Source organism: Trichoplusia ni, chromosome 14 (assembly GCF_003590095.1).
Source record: "Trichoplusia ni isolate ovarian cell line Hi5 chromosome 14, tn1, whole genome shotgun sequence".
NCBI classification, from domain to species: domain Eukaryota; kingdom Metazoa; phylum Arthropoda; class Insecta; order Lepidoptera; family Noctuidae; genus Trichoplusia; species Trichoplusia ni.
This window is the reverse complement of record NC_039491.1, coordinates 8,660,429-8,675,080: the sequence shown is the minus strand read 5'-3', so window position 1 is coordinate 8,675,080 and position 14,652 is coordinate 8,660,429. Positions and strand designations below refer to the sequence as shown.

The window sequence follows — 14,652 nt, the reverse complement described above, 5'->3', positions numbered from 1 at the left end:
AAAAAATATTTGAAGATACTTACACAAAAAGCAAATACTAAAAGGGTCCTAACACAAACTGCGGAATCCTAACTAGCATTATAATTACGTACTTATAGAACGGATCCTCGTAATGCTGTATGCCGATGACAATAATCTTTCTAACCATTTGCACAGTTTACACTATAACTCACAGAAATCCAACACTTATAAACACAGAGCACGATTATTCAATTAGCCTCCTCACATAAACATAGTGGTTGCGCTCAAGCACAGGCGTAGCGTTAAAACAATGCGAGCAGCCTTGCGATATATCATAGCGCGTAATTAAACACTGAACATTGTGCAAGCGCGGTACAGACGTCCTACTCCGCTGCCGCCGTATGGCCAACTGTTTTACGCAACAAATAGACGCGCCGCTCCGCATACCATTCGAATAAGGATCACCTCGATTACGCAGCCGAAACGCAACCAAACAACTACGAAACAGTATAAACAAATATCTTCGCAAAGATTTCGCCGACCGAGTTTACAACGCTTTTGTTATTTTAGAAACGTGGAACTAGTGGAAGAACACGTTTTATTTACATATTTGTACATATGAAGCTTAGCATGTCACCTGTGCAAATTCACGTAACAGAATTTGGATAATAGAGCCTTGTAGAGTTAGTTGACGCAACCTAGTATAAAATAAAGTTAGTCAATTTTGTCAGTTCATTGACATTTGAATTCAATACAGTTAAGTTGATATTAATAAAGGATAACGCTCACTGGATTTATATTTCGTATTCATTCAATGGTCACAAAAGCAGTTCCTTATGAGACAGCACGGCGTATGCGCTACTGTCGCAAGGAATTTAAATAAGATGGTTACAGTTACAATCGTAAATATTATGTAGAACTTAACTAATGTACCCCTATTGTATTCCGAACATATTTGTACTTTTTGCAACAAGTAAGTAGGAAATGCTGTGACATAACAGAGATTCAAGAACGCATACGAACTCACTAAGTAGGAGAAAGCGGCCGATGACCCCGAAAACTTTATCACAGAGTTAGCTATCATTCTCAGAAGAAACATGTAACGCAGTGCAGTCTTAAGAGGCAAAGACGTTCTCAATGCGGCCGTGTATTCACACAAGAAAGTAGAGGAAGTGGAAGTATGTAGTGGCCACTCAAAGCCTCCAGTGAACGAACATTCCACGAGGAGCGTGAGTGGCGAACGAATTATCGTTGGTTTATTTTTAAAACGTTATCGGGGATAGTACATATGTTGCGTCCTGCTAACAGATGTGCCGTTAAGTGTTGAAGCATCGAAAGAGAGGAGCCATTCATACAATTCTATTTTAATGACGTGAAGAGTACGCGCGCTCTAAAATATAGATGCAGATGCTTAAATTACATAGGAGCCATTCACTGAGAAGTATATGATTCTTGATTACACGGTTGCAGATATCATAGGAAAATATTCTTTACAGTTTCATTAAAACAATTGTTAGATTTCTAATACTGAGAAAACGTGACTGCAATTGTAATATAAGATTATTTTCAATGTTATCATAACATTTTCTGAGTACATCGGTACTAGAGAACGACGCTGTAGGTCTACTCATTTATCTCGCTTTCTACATAATACAACCATCGTAAACATTAAAGATTTTACGATCAATTACCTTCAACATTGGCTATTGGGGATATATGGAGCAAAGCCAAAATGTTTAGTTCACCAGACAAGGATAGCCAGCAACAAATTACAATGCGCGAGTCCATGAAATTTTAACAAGCGTTCGTTTATTTATTATTTAAGGAAATATTAATAGTGGATTACTAAGGAAATATGTAGGTATACGGTATGTATACTTGAATTGCTTCAATAATTCAATTACTATGCATGGAAATATATTTTTTATTCAGAACAAGAGGCTTTTAAACTTAAGCTAAATTACACGTGAAGTATATATTCTTGTCATTCACATTTGGTCCCAAAACCTTTTCCGGTATAGTGTATACTATACGACAACTTGTTTATGTTATCACCCCCTATGTAGGTCAAACCTCCGCGACCGATGGACTTATACAAATAGCCGACCGGCGACCTCGCGTGCTTGACAGGTAAGAAACTATCCAACAAATTCAATATGATGATGATTTTCTAACAGCTTCGTATCACGCATTAGAAATCACTTCAAACAATGTTTCTGCAAACGTCACAATGCACTTAAAACGAGCGATCACAACAAAACAATTACCGCTTATAAAACCTGACTACAGCGCCAATAAAAAAATATTCAGGGAATTGACACCACTTGACGGTAACTATTGCTATATTGATTTCAATTAGGTGTTTACATCTGCGATGGCGCCATTTACTATTGACATCAATAAACCTGGAACGCCCCAAAAGAAATAAATCGTCAACCCTGATGTCTTGCCTAGAATTTTCTACCAAGCAAGTATGGAGATATCTGTTAGGCAGTTTAGTGCTTCGACGAAAGTTTTTAATAGCTCTATAAAGTCTGTAATACCAACGATTAGTTATTGATATTCGTTGAAAAGCCACGTTCCAGCGATTGTTTTAAGTAACAGGTGAATGTTGCCGGGCACTGGCTAGCGAGATACTTGAAGGCCTCTGTACTGCACGAGTACATTTCTCGACGCGTATTGACGTCAGTATCAAACAATAGCGGATTGATTTGTGTCGGTACCGACAGTCCGATACCACACTGCGGTATTCTGTGTGAATACTATGAATAGTATTAATATTAGTGAAAGTCAGTGGTAAGGATTACTGCAAACTGATTTAATTATACAATCAGTGATGTTAATCGTTTTTATTTTATCGACGATGAGTAACCAAGTTATCATTAGAAAACTAATCAAAATGCTTATTATTTAATTATGACTCATCATCATGGTAATATACTTCTGTTTACTAAACAATGTAAGCCATCACATTTTAGAAGACGGAGAAAGCTCCGTGCACAGAATATAAAAGGCTGTGGTAACAGTCATTACATTATAATTGCTTTTATAAGTAAAAATATGATCGCCAAGTGTCGACGGAACATGAATTTCGTGCGGTATGCTCTTAGTATCGTAATAGCGAAAGTGAACGCCTCTTTCGACCTTGTGGCTGGCTATGCTGGCCATCGCATCAAATATTATTGTGTTTCTGTATACTTACTATATTGTGTTGAGGAGCAATATGAATTTTAACGAAAACAACTCAAAATCGACTGCTTATTTTGTTTGAAAAGAATATTAATTATTGAAAATTCATGAGAAAGAGTTCTTTTAACATTTCGTGATTTTAACAAAATATTTTACTGAGCGGTATTTAGATGGAACCATTTTTATGCTCAAACCACGTTAATTTCATAGCGAATCTAATTATTTAAAAGTAATTTATGAGGTCTTGGAGGCAATACTAGGTGAATAGTACTATAGTACTGTAGAAACAAATTTCTTATTACGCAAAAATAATTACCCACCAAGTTGAAGTTTTACATACCCTATTCGTGGAATCTAGCAAACATCAAAATCAGGACAAAATAAAACAAATTTACGAAACACATTTACAAGTATAGCGGGTAAAATAACAACAAAAAGCAGACTGAAACATGTGACTACAGAGCAAATGCTACATTAACACGGAGGATACAATTTCCGTTTCTGTATGACCTAGTTACTGAACAAGATTTAATTTAGCTCGGATAAATTCAGGAAACACTAATTGAAACCTGTCAATAGTAAGAAACTGGTATTATCGAGAACATAATGATTCAATGTATTTAGATGTAAAGTACAAAACGGAGCCATAATACTGTTTTCAATCTAGCCAGTCAAAGAAACGAGGTCGTCGGAAAATAAAGAAAATCTATCACATTCTAGATTCAAGCTATTCTTTATACCCACCAAATGCATGATCCAATTACATAACATTGTAATCGTTTTATACAAACGAAAAGCCATAAACTAATGTAAAAGAGGATTGAGTAACGGAATGTATTCTCAATGGCACCTGGACCGTAATATTAAGTTGTGCAAGATATTGTGAACGATGGATTGCAAATTTTATCTACTTACTGTAATAAAAAGATAGGCTTTACATCACTTTGGTATTAATCTGTTGTTACTGATTCAATCTTCAAAATTCTTCCTAGTTCATTAAGAAACATGTTCAGTTTATCTGAATAATGTTTAAGCTCTATCGTCAATTACTAATATTTTACATATGTCCGTAATCAAAGTGTCGTGAAAATATTGAGAGATGCAGACGAGACAAACCATCGGACTAAGCACGGAAGGATCATGTTATGAAAATAATATACCAAACAACTCGGACACAATTAAACAATGTCAATTTAATAGAGATGTCCATTTCAATTACTGTTAAGGGCAGACATACTGGCATAGAGTCACGCCTCAAATGTACGTGTGCCTCATACAAAATCAATAAATAAATACTTGCTAACGATACTATACATGCGAATGTTGATCACCACGTGTTACACAATTAACTCTATACGAAGGCACCAGTAATCCAATATACGGCTCTAACGTAACGTAAACGTATATACAATAATGGGATATTAGACGTTACTTGATTTTCTTGTGGGGTTTCTTCGATACAGGCTTTATGAGATTTTATTCACATAGATGTCGCTAAATTCCTTATGTAAGGTATCTCACCAATAAATTGATATATAGAGAGCTTTGAAAGCTAAATCAATTGGGCCATAGATAAAAGAAAACGAAGTAGTCTTTGAGATAGACTTCCAAAACATACATATCTTAATGCGTAAACAAAAACTGAAAATCATACATAGGTAAGTTTGAATCTCGTGTGTCGTCACTCATGTGTACATTTTAACAGACAAATGACGTTATTTTTTATACGTTCCACCATCTTTGATGTGTTTTACTAACATACGGACTAATTTTTGTTCAGTCAAATATCAAATAGCTGTGGGGTTGTTTGGGATAAAATTTTACAGACGACATCTGATGATGCCGCGACTTACACAAGTACGCTTCAAAATTTCGTGTTAAGTCGGCAGCTAAAAATAAATAACGCCCGTTTGTTCGGGGAGTCTGTCCTAATAACCTCCTGTAGAGATTATTTCTCTCCCGCCGAGATCATAACAAAGGACAGCAAGGGGAATTACTAACGTTGTTGAAAACAAATCTCAATAACCGAGTTCAGAGAAGTAAATAATGTTGATTTATTATGTAAGCGTACAAAAGTAGGATAGACTTTTATACTAACTAGACTTTTTTATTTCGTTTTTGTATTTCTGTTTCACTACTATTTACTAAATATGGATTCCATTTGAAATGTTTGCTAAGTCGAAACAAGTTTTACGAAACTTGTTATTAAAACCGTATTAATTATTTTTTTATTATTATTGCTAAAAAACAACCAAAACAAAGAAGCGCAACTATTTTCTCACAGGAAACTTGTTTGTTTTTTTTAATGGTTCTGTTAAGCCGTACCTAGTGTCTACTTAGAATGCAGATTTAAAGAAATCTTCAGGTTTAGCCTTTGGAACGCAATTAACGTCAACTAACAGAACACTAAATAATTACAATACTAATTAAACAAAGAAGCTACAAATAAAGTTTACCGTGAGAAGTAATTAACTTACGTTGAGTAGTTACCTAAGGCATAATAAGTCAATAGATTTTAGTTTGAAGGTTAAATTTCAAGTAATTGGTTTGTAAAATCACTTCCGATTCATACGTAGCAGGTATTGAAATAATCTTTATAATAAGCAGATAAGATCACAAAATATTTAAAGAGTAAAACACCTTCCTCTATATAAAAACATACAAGTTTCGGGATACAGGGATGAAGGAGGTACAAAAAATCAGCGAGGCTTCGCAAATGTTTGTCAGCATCTGCGTCTGCGTACATCTGTCGAATATAACGGTCCCGGATTGGTCGACGGTGGTTTGCAAACCATCTGCCACTCGTTACGATTTTATACAGAGATAAGTGTCGGACGACAGATGGAAAATATTCAAACATAAATATTAAATCAAGATTTATTATTTTTGACTCTTAATTTCGTAACTACATTCTTGAAACAAATTTAATATTTTCACTCAAAACTGACAAAGCAACTGTCGTCTCACAAAATTAAATTGCTTAATTATTCAAACGTTGATAAGAATTTGTACTTTGACCTAACTACTATAAATAAGATGGTACCTAATACCGCTGCACGGCGGTAGGTTAGTTACTGACCGCCAGCTGAATTTATATGCGTTCACATGCTTTTAGATAACCACAATGGGAAAAGTACACGAAATAAATCAAGCATTTAATGTGTAGAAGTGTATAGACCGAGGAAAGAATTCCATTGTGGTACCAAAACGCATTAACGCATGCGATGCAATCGAAGTTCGAACACGTGCATTGATAAGAACATTTTAACCGGTACAGTGATCTGATTAATTATGTATAATAGTTTATTGTTATTTTGTCATGTAGAAGAGCAAACTTAGAGCATTAATTGGTTCAACGTGTGACCTCGACTGGTGCTTATGTACTAAGCGTCGGAAACATTTATGCTCACGATACTTGGGTGTACGGAATGATATTAATCTGTCGCTCATCCGGAATATGATAAAATATTTGGAACTAGGAGTAGGGAAAAACAATAAACGTGTGAAATCTGAAGATTTTGATTAGATTAAGTCCTTTTGAGTAAGTCTTCTCTCTACTGCAACACATTTAAAGTAATTTACAGAGCCTTCATAAATTTTAGATACTTGTGATGTAGCCAAGAGGTGGTGCCCATTGGGACGAAATACATCATCACGACGCTAACTTAACCTGCTAGAAATTTGAACAAACTTGAGCACAATATCGATTTATTTTACATAAATAAGAGTAGGTAGACTTGTTATAAAGTTTATGCTTGTGAATCTACATAGTAAATAGGCCTTGAATGTTAACAAGGTCAGAAAGGATCGTAGGCGTGTCGATCCAATTGTGATCTAAAATTCAATAAATTGAATAGGGGACTCAATCGGCCCGTACATATTCGGCGAAAGGTCAACAGCAGACGACCACAATTGTGGATGGCACCCCTATCTTTTTAATTATTAATGAAAAGATCTTGATGATTCACACGCAGTATTTTAGTCCACATTACAGTGAGGTAATCTTTGTGGAATCAAAGAAATTATGTGTTTGTAAATATTAAAAGCTTTTGTATCTTTAATTGGTGTACGATTAAGTTAATTGTAAACCACGGCTGGGTATCATATTAACATGACAAGTATAAATATTTAAATTACATATTATATAATGCACCACGTAATACATAAATGCGTTGAATATTGATGGTGGTTTTATTATGATGGACATGACGGTTGGCAAAATGATTTAGGAGTTTTCGTAAACACCAATAAAATGAATTATCGAGTATCGAATCGCAGAGGTTCTAATGCCACGCCTCAGAGTTACATTTTTATGAAGGTGGAAGCGTGACAGCGCAATACGCAGCGTAGAGCGGTATCTCTCTTTCACACCCGCAATATCACTTTAAGACGTGGTGGTAGCAACACTCAGATCTAGCCACTCCTACATTCTAACTTAGGTTACTTTAACAAAAAGCCAGCAAACTTTGAAAGCGAATATATCTCAGTTCTTAAGTGCAATGTTATGCTTTTATCTTCGCTTTTAAAAGCCAGTGAGAACAAGATACTGTGCTTAGTAGCAGACAAAGTGACCGGTGCAATTTCCGGCCATTTGCCACCGGATCAGACTATTTCTGCCGTGCGTCTATCATAGTGCCACGTCCTTCCTTTTGACCTAATACTACAATACCACTCACTGGCATATTATGCTTAACTAAGACATTTTTTTAATTTTAATTTATTAATCTTGAACTAATTATAGTCACACGCGTCGCACTATATATGGAGAATGCAAAAAAATGTATGTAACAGGTGGCATCGGTATGGCTAGTTAACAAGCTACCTCATTTTGGTAAATGTACGAGAGTGAATGTTATGTCAATTTGATTCAATGTACTAGTAATACCGAGCTTATTTTTAGAAAATCACTCCATTTTTTCAAATGAGAATTTTAAACTTCATTCTAGGCCGTTTTTTTTTTGTTGCATAATAATAGCGTAAATTCACGCCTCTTCACTGGAACAGAAACGTTTTGAAATTTAAAAGGTATGTTGTAAATGACCTAATCAACGCTATCTTTGTACTACAACAATAAGAAATCAAGCGATGGGATGGTTATTGCCTTTTAAATAAAATACTCTAAAATACCATACTCTATCATTGACAAGGTCCAACAAATAATTATGTAAGATCCGTAGGAACAAATAAAAATTAGGTATTCTGTACACATTCACAGATTCTGACACATGTCTTACATTTGGATAATCACCAAAAATCATGAAATCCATAAAGTTGGAAGAACGTAGTAAAATAACTCACCTTTGTTTACCAGCTTTAACCGTAATTTATTCAACCAACACACGTTTTAACTAAGGTTAATATTTGTTCTAACCTTTGTAGGTGCGGTAACGTATATATGTTAATAATAATTGCTCAGTGAGTATATCTATCATTATATAATCTCATCAAACACCATGCATTTTATTAGCGATACTTTCATAAACGTCTTCCTAATCCCCCACTTAATAAAACCACGGAAGTTGACGTTCTCCAGCGGTAGATCAGGAAGTCGTTGTGAAGAATTTTACTCATAATGAGGTTAATTTACGATCGATACTGATCAAATATTTATGACTCATTAAAATAGCTAATGTATCTTGGTAAAAGAGTATACAGAGTACATAGTTTGTTTACGCAGTAAGCTTCATAAATATTTTTGTGTTCTCTTTACAATGAAGTTTCCTAAACACTCAAAAACGTTAGCTTCCTTCCATTGCAAGGGCAATTATACCGCTTCCTCTGAACACAATAAAATGTAAAAACCACTTTCCGTGACGAAGCAACAATTAAGTGAGGGTGACACAACTGCATTTTACTCAATTTACTTATTTTATGAAAAGAGAAACATTTTAAATCAGATGAATGAAAACAGATACTTTTAGAATCATTGGAGGTTTACAGAAAATACGTCTTCGTACGAAGTCTAAAAATATTAAATAAAGTGATACATATTTTATTCGTTAATGAACGCAAAAGGGAAATCCTGACTTAAAATAGATCCGTCGGCATCATGCGTCATTATGATTTGTAGTTATTATATTTCATACTTAAAACATTTGTAAAATAGTAAAACAATACATCAAAAGTTTTGATAATAGCAATTGGCAATTGAAATCTAGTCGTAAATCCATGAGTGACGTAAATTCCACCTTTTACGAAACAGATTATGTAGGTACCTTAGTCAAATCTATTTCTGAAACTGTTCATAGGCTTATAGAAAGTTATGATCAGTCTTTGAAATGCGAAATTCCAATCAACACAAATATTTTCAGTGGAACAAAAAGTAAAAAAAATATAAGGACCTCCCATATTTCCGTCCAGGTGTTTCAAGAGATGCTAAAGCTTCGAGCAAAAAATAGCAATCTTGTCATCGAATCAACTAATGACATCATAATTATTAAACTCAATAAAACATATGGCGAGCGTGGGGATTATTATCTGTATAACAGAGCTAGGGAGTCTGTCACACCATAGCCGGATACCATCATGTATGTTTAAAACAATACGAGATGCTTGTTTCATTACAATATCAGTACAGTGTTCAAATACCCAGATACGTTTATGTTTTAATCGGGGTGCGAAGTTTCTGAAACTAGGTTTACTCGTACCTGTCGAATACAGGTCAGACAATCAGTATACCCCATTAGGTATACCATGTATATTATCTAACGTACATTGTTTTGAACTTCGCGATATATCATTCGTAAGAATACAATAAATCCATTAGGGCAATGTTTTACGACGTCTCGCAGACAGCCACATCAAGTAGTAATGTATTACCAGCTACTCGCTTCTTACTGGCCTCATTGTTATTTTATTGACTACAGAAAGCCAATATTTTACCCGGTCGATCTAAGCAATCACTGTTCTGGAGATACACTGTTACGATTGAGGATAAACGAATGTTATTTAACTCCCTATCAATGTGCAAGCAGTATTAAAAAACCGCATCATATAATTTTTTTTGCACTTTACGTAAGTTTAAATTATTTGAACAATGGACCTCTAGGCTACTTTTAATTGTTATGCAGTCAATTGCATAAGAGTACGGGTAGTTGTCTTGCTAGTTCGGTGATGGCAATAAGTCTTGATTATAAACCTGATGCGTTTCTATATTACCTAAGCTTAAAACAAATTTAAAGACTCGTTTGCTGACATTACATTAATCATGGCAAGTAATATTACTTTATTATATGAACCGAAACCCACGGTAAGTGGCCCGCTTAATTTTTACGACAAAATCGACCTTGTAGCGTGCAAGGCGAGTTAAACCTATGTATTGCCACTTCCGAACCGAACGAACAAGGCCGACTGCCGAATTATCCGAGCAAATATTTCAATTGAAACCAGCTAGTCACTGAACGTTGCAGTTCATTAGCGCGTTCATTTTAAATGTCAGCTTCAGCGAGTTTACTAGGTGTCTGCGTGTCGAGCTAAAATAATCGTTTCAAGGATTACCCAGAATGTATTGTTTGTAAACCACCCAAAAAAGCCGTGACTAGCAAGGAAAATCATCTGCCAATTTCATGCAGCAAAACATTGGGATGTATTCCAAATTTTGGATGAAACATTCACTGACTTTAGCTTTTCATTGAATCAGGAAAATAACGTAGCAGTATTTATTTAAACGATGATCTTACGGAGATACTAAAATTATCGATTGTTTAGCAAGTAATATTTTTTATTAAATCCAACAACTTAATTCAATTATGGTCTTTGCAGAAAAACCTTCTCTTATTTCGCTTGTTTTATTTAGTCCTTCGAAAGATCTATTCCTTAACAATGATTAGCAGACAAATACGTCAAAATGACTAAGCGCGTTACACATAACGACCGAGTGTCTTGACCTATGTAAGATTACGTAGATTAAATCATCATACTTAAGTCACAAGGGGCAGTTGCATCGGACAGTGGGCGACGATACGTCAGTGCCCCTCTCGTGGGTGAGGGCCTCTGATTGATGATTTCCGTCCATTGTGTCACTCCCTTTTGTACACCCCACAGGCCTATAACATTCCAGCTCGTTTAGCGCTCACCGTGACGAATATCATTCGAATAGGCTATCAACTGACGTAGTACTCTGTTACTAAATTTATCAAACCAGAAGTCAGACATAGTAGCCGTTTTGTGAATCATGGTTTTCCATAAATTGGCGCACAGAATGGAACGATGGTAGAAATTAATTATGTTCTAGAAACATGATACGACGTGACCTACACTGGAGGCATCGGCTTCGTTGTGTAGGGGTGTGTTTTAATATCATGTGTATAATAAATATAACCTATTTGGGGGTTTCTGGGGCGTCCCCATTTTACAGGTCAACGTACAGTTCTTCCCATTTAACTCCAGTTAGGGTATTTACCGCTTTGTATTATGAATATTTTATACCCAATGAAAGGTTTATGTGCCAGTAGTACTTGAGATTAAATATAAAAATCAAGTCATTCAAGCCGACTGGTTAAATTAAGCATTGCCAGACAAAATAAAAAGTTTTGAGACAAAACAGACAATATGAGTCAACAAGCTAATATAACATTTGCCGTAACTGCGACTAACAGGAAATAATATTGTACATTTATCTGAGTTATGTTGACGCTGGGACTTTTTAGTTTTACATTTGATAATTGAATCAACCATAACTTTTCACTGTAAGTACGTGTTCATAGTTCTTAATATTCCAATCCTGTATTTTCTTGAAGTCAATTATTTTAAAATACATCATTAATAAGGAATGATATCATTCTGTGATATTTAGTGGGTTCTTCGTATCTACTTTCGCATTGTTAATGCGTCATCTGACTATAACCAGATTGAACAACCGTATTTTTGATCGTCGCGACTAATGGTAAGCTACCAGTGAGCAACATTAAGAACGTGGGCGGGATTAGGATGCCGGCACACAGGACGATGCTTTGATATCCGTTTAATCTTAATATGAAGAGTCAACACATTAAATATGGTATACTTTAAACGTGGTATATTGCTTAACGGTGAAATCCTACACAATCGACGTCTCTCGGTGACAAATCTGCACACAATGAAAGATCAAACACGAATGGTATTGTTCAGACAATCTTCATGCACAATATAACATATAATACGTTATCATCACGTCTGTGACCACTTGCGAATACTAAGACGAAGTTTGGTTATTTGAAGACATTAACCTCTCAGGAACACTTTAAATCGATAGTGTGTTGTTGCCTTAGCCGGCCTCGATAATAAATCCGTGGGACGAGGTATTATGGTCCCGTCTCTTGTAGTCTCACAATGAAATATCTGTTCAGTACGTTGGTCCGTTAGTCGTCCCATGAGATTGCTAATGCGACGCCATCCGTTATGATTGCCTCCAATAAACACTGCGGCGAGAACTGAGCAGTCCTCGTTGGTAAGAGTATGAATGCAACATAAATCGCATACTTTGGATGATGATAATATGCCATTATTTTATACGAACTATCGTGTTGTTTATTTTGTATTCTGTGAAGAAGAAAATCTAGTAAATTGCATGTGATTAGTTGTTTTTTGATATCATGCGATTTTCGGATGTCTCAAGTCGTCATGCATTGTATCATGAGCACTACAATTAGAGAATCAAACAAAACTGACGCATGCTTCGGCCTCTGATCGGTGCAAGTACACTATGAGTACTATGACTCATAATAACTGTTGTAAGTTTTAAAAGAGGAAAAGAGTTTTTGAATGCTTTAATCTTTATCTTCCATACATAATATATACGTGTATAATATGAAATTACTTGTACTATCAAATGTAGAAAGTGATAATATTGTCCTCACGAATTATTCATAAATTTTGATAAATATTGGTCTTTAGATTAGATACGAAATACAAATGTTTTACCTAGCCATTTATTCATGTAAATGTTGCTAGTCTTGTCGCCTGAATACTCTTTGATTGGATTTAATCCACTTCACTTGAGAATCGAGATGAGGCCTACTTACGAGTTGGTTTTGCTCTAGATCATTAGCAGACGAACTGCGCTAGATTTAATAGTAGGTATATAATAATTGCGATTCTATGTATTAAGTAATAATTTTCCTCCAATAGCACTTTACTGACTATTGAATAGTTGTTTATTTACTTCTCATTTATTTACCAACAGTTTATTGCATACAAAGCATTCCTCAAGTTTTACGATGGTTAGAGTTGTAAAGAAAATATTTGAAGTTTTATAGCACAATACGTATATTGAAAATAACTTACATTTACCTCAACAGTAAAATGAGTTATAAATTGGAAATACCCACACTATTATTAAGCACTATATACAAAATACATGAACGCAACAAATATACAAAATTGTGGCGAATGACATGAGAGATCTAAACTTAGCCATTTTCCTCAAACTTCAGTAATTAACGATTGTTTAATTAGTAATTACTATTCGACCTATTAGTCACCAACAAGAGTATGGATAATCACGTCTATGAATCATAATTTACGTAGATACGGAACCGTGATTCGGGTTCAACTTGGACTTTAACATGTCAACATTGTAATAAAAGATTGTAAGCAGTATCACATTATCTTCATTCAGCGACGATATATTTCCAAACACTTTTTCTACTTATAAAACTTAGGGTAACGTAATACACAAGGTTTAGTATACAATTTCAAATGTGTCGATATTAAATTACGATCGGGTCAATTTCACGGAACAATTGGGTTGGTCAGATTTCACAAACTGCGCTGAATTGCTACTGCAAGGTATTAATTATTGAGATAATTAATTATGTATGTAGTAACCCTTATTATAGTAGAATTTATTATTAATTTTATCATGATAATATCGTAATGGAATTGAATTCATAACCGACAGCTACGTTAACTAAGGATCATAATTAAAATAAAATTCGATATTATCTCCAAAAGCGTAAATTATCGTCAATGAAGTCATATTCTCTTAATACGCGAGGAGTAACAAAAACAAAACAGTGAAGCCCGCAACATAAACTTTATACTTCTAAAAAATATTTATTACATTCTAACAACTGCTGAACTAATTACGTTAAGCCTTACAAGTTTTTAATGTAGAGAAACAAACTCATTGAACGCCACGTGATCATGACACCAACTTTGCCCAGTTCACGTGTACCGAGTTATCAGCTGGCGACCGAATTAAACGTTTTTAAATATATTTCTTGTAAGACACTGTATGACGCTACATTAGTGCTATGACTCAGAGCCAAAACGTACTTTAGCTGGAGTGTATAAAAAACATAAATAAACTTGCGTGGTCAAGATTACAAATACATGTGTAAAAGTTTTTGGCCAAGGTCCAAGCAAAAAACCGTACAGGACTGCTTTATAACATCATTAATATACTGTTAATCATTTACAAGTACTAATTGTACTTAAACCCAAAACCATTAGTTTATCATAAACTGATCTTAGTGTCCTACTTAAACGAAGACTGGACGACTGGACCTTGTTAAATATGTC

At 34.9% G+C, this 14,652-nt stretch overlaps 1 protein-coding gene across 2 annotated transcripts in view; it reads right to left on the bottom strand.

The window, feature by feature from the left end:
- Positions 1-14,652, bottom strand: part of LOC113500579 (phosphatidylinositol 4-kinase beta) — a 45,897-nt gene that overhangs the window by 24,573 nt on the left and 6,672 nt on the right. Inside the window, exon 1 of one of the 2 annotated variants that reach the window (XM_026881430.1) lies at positions 93-1,583. The exons of the other annotated variant lie outside the window; for it this stretch is intronic. Within the exon in view, the coding sequence (XP_026737231.1) occupies positions 93-148 (56 nt within the window). The 5' untranslated portion in view covers positions 149-1,583. Of the gene's footprint in view, positions 1-92; positions 1,584-14,652 lie in introns of those variants that run through there. 2 annotated transcript variants of the gene reach the window in all.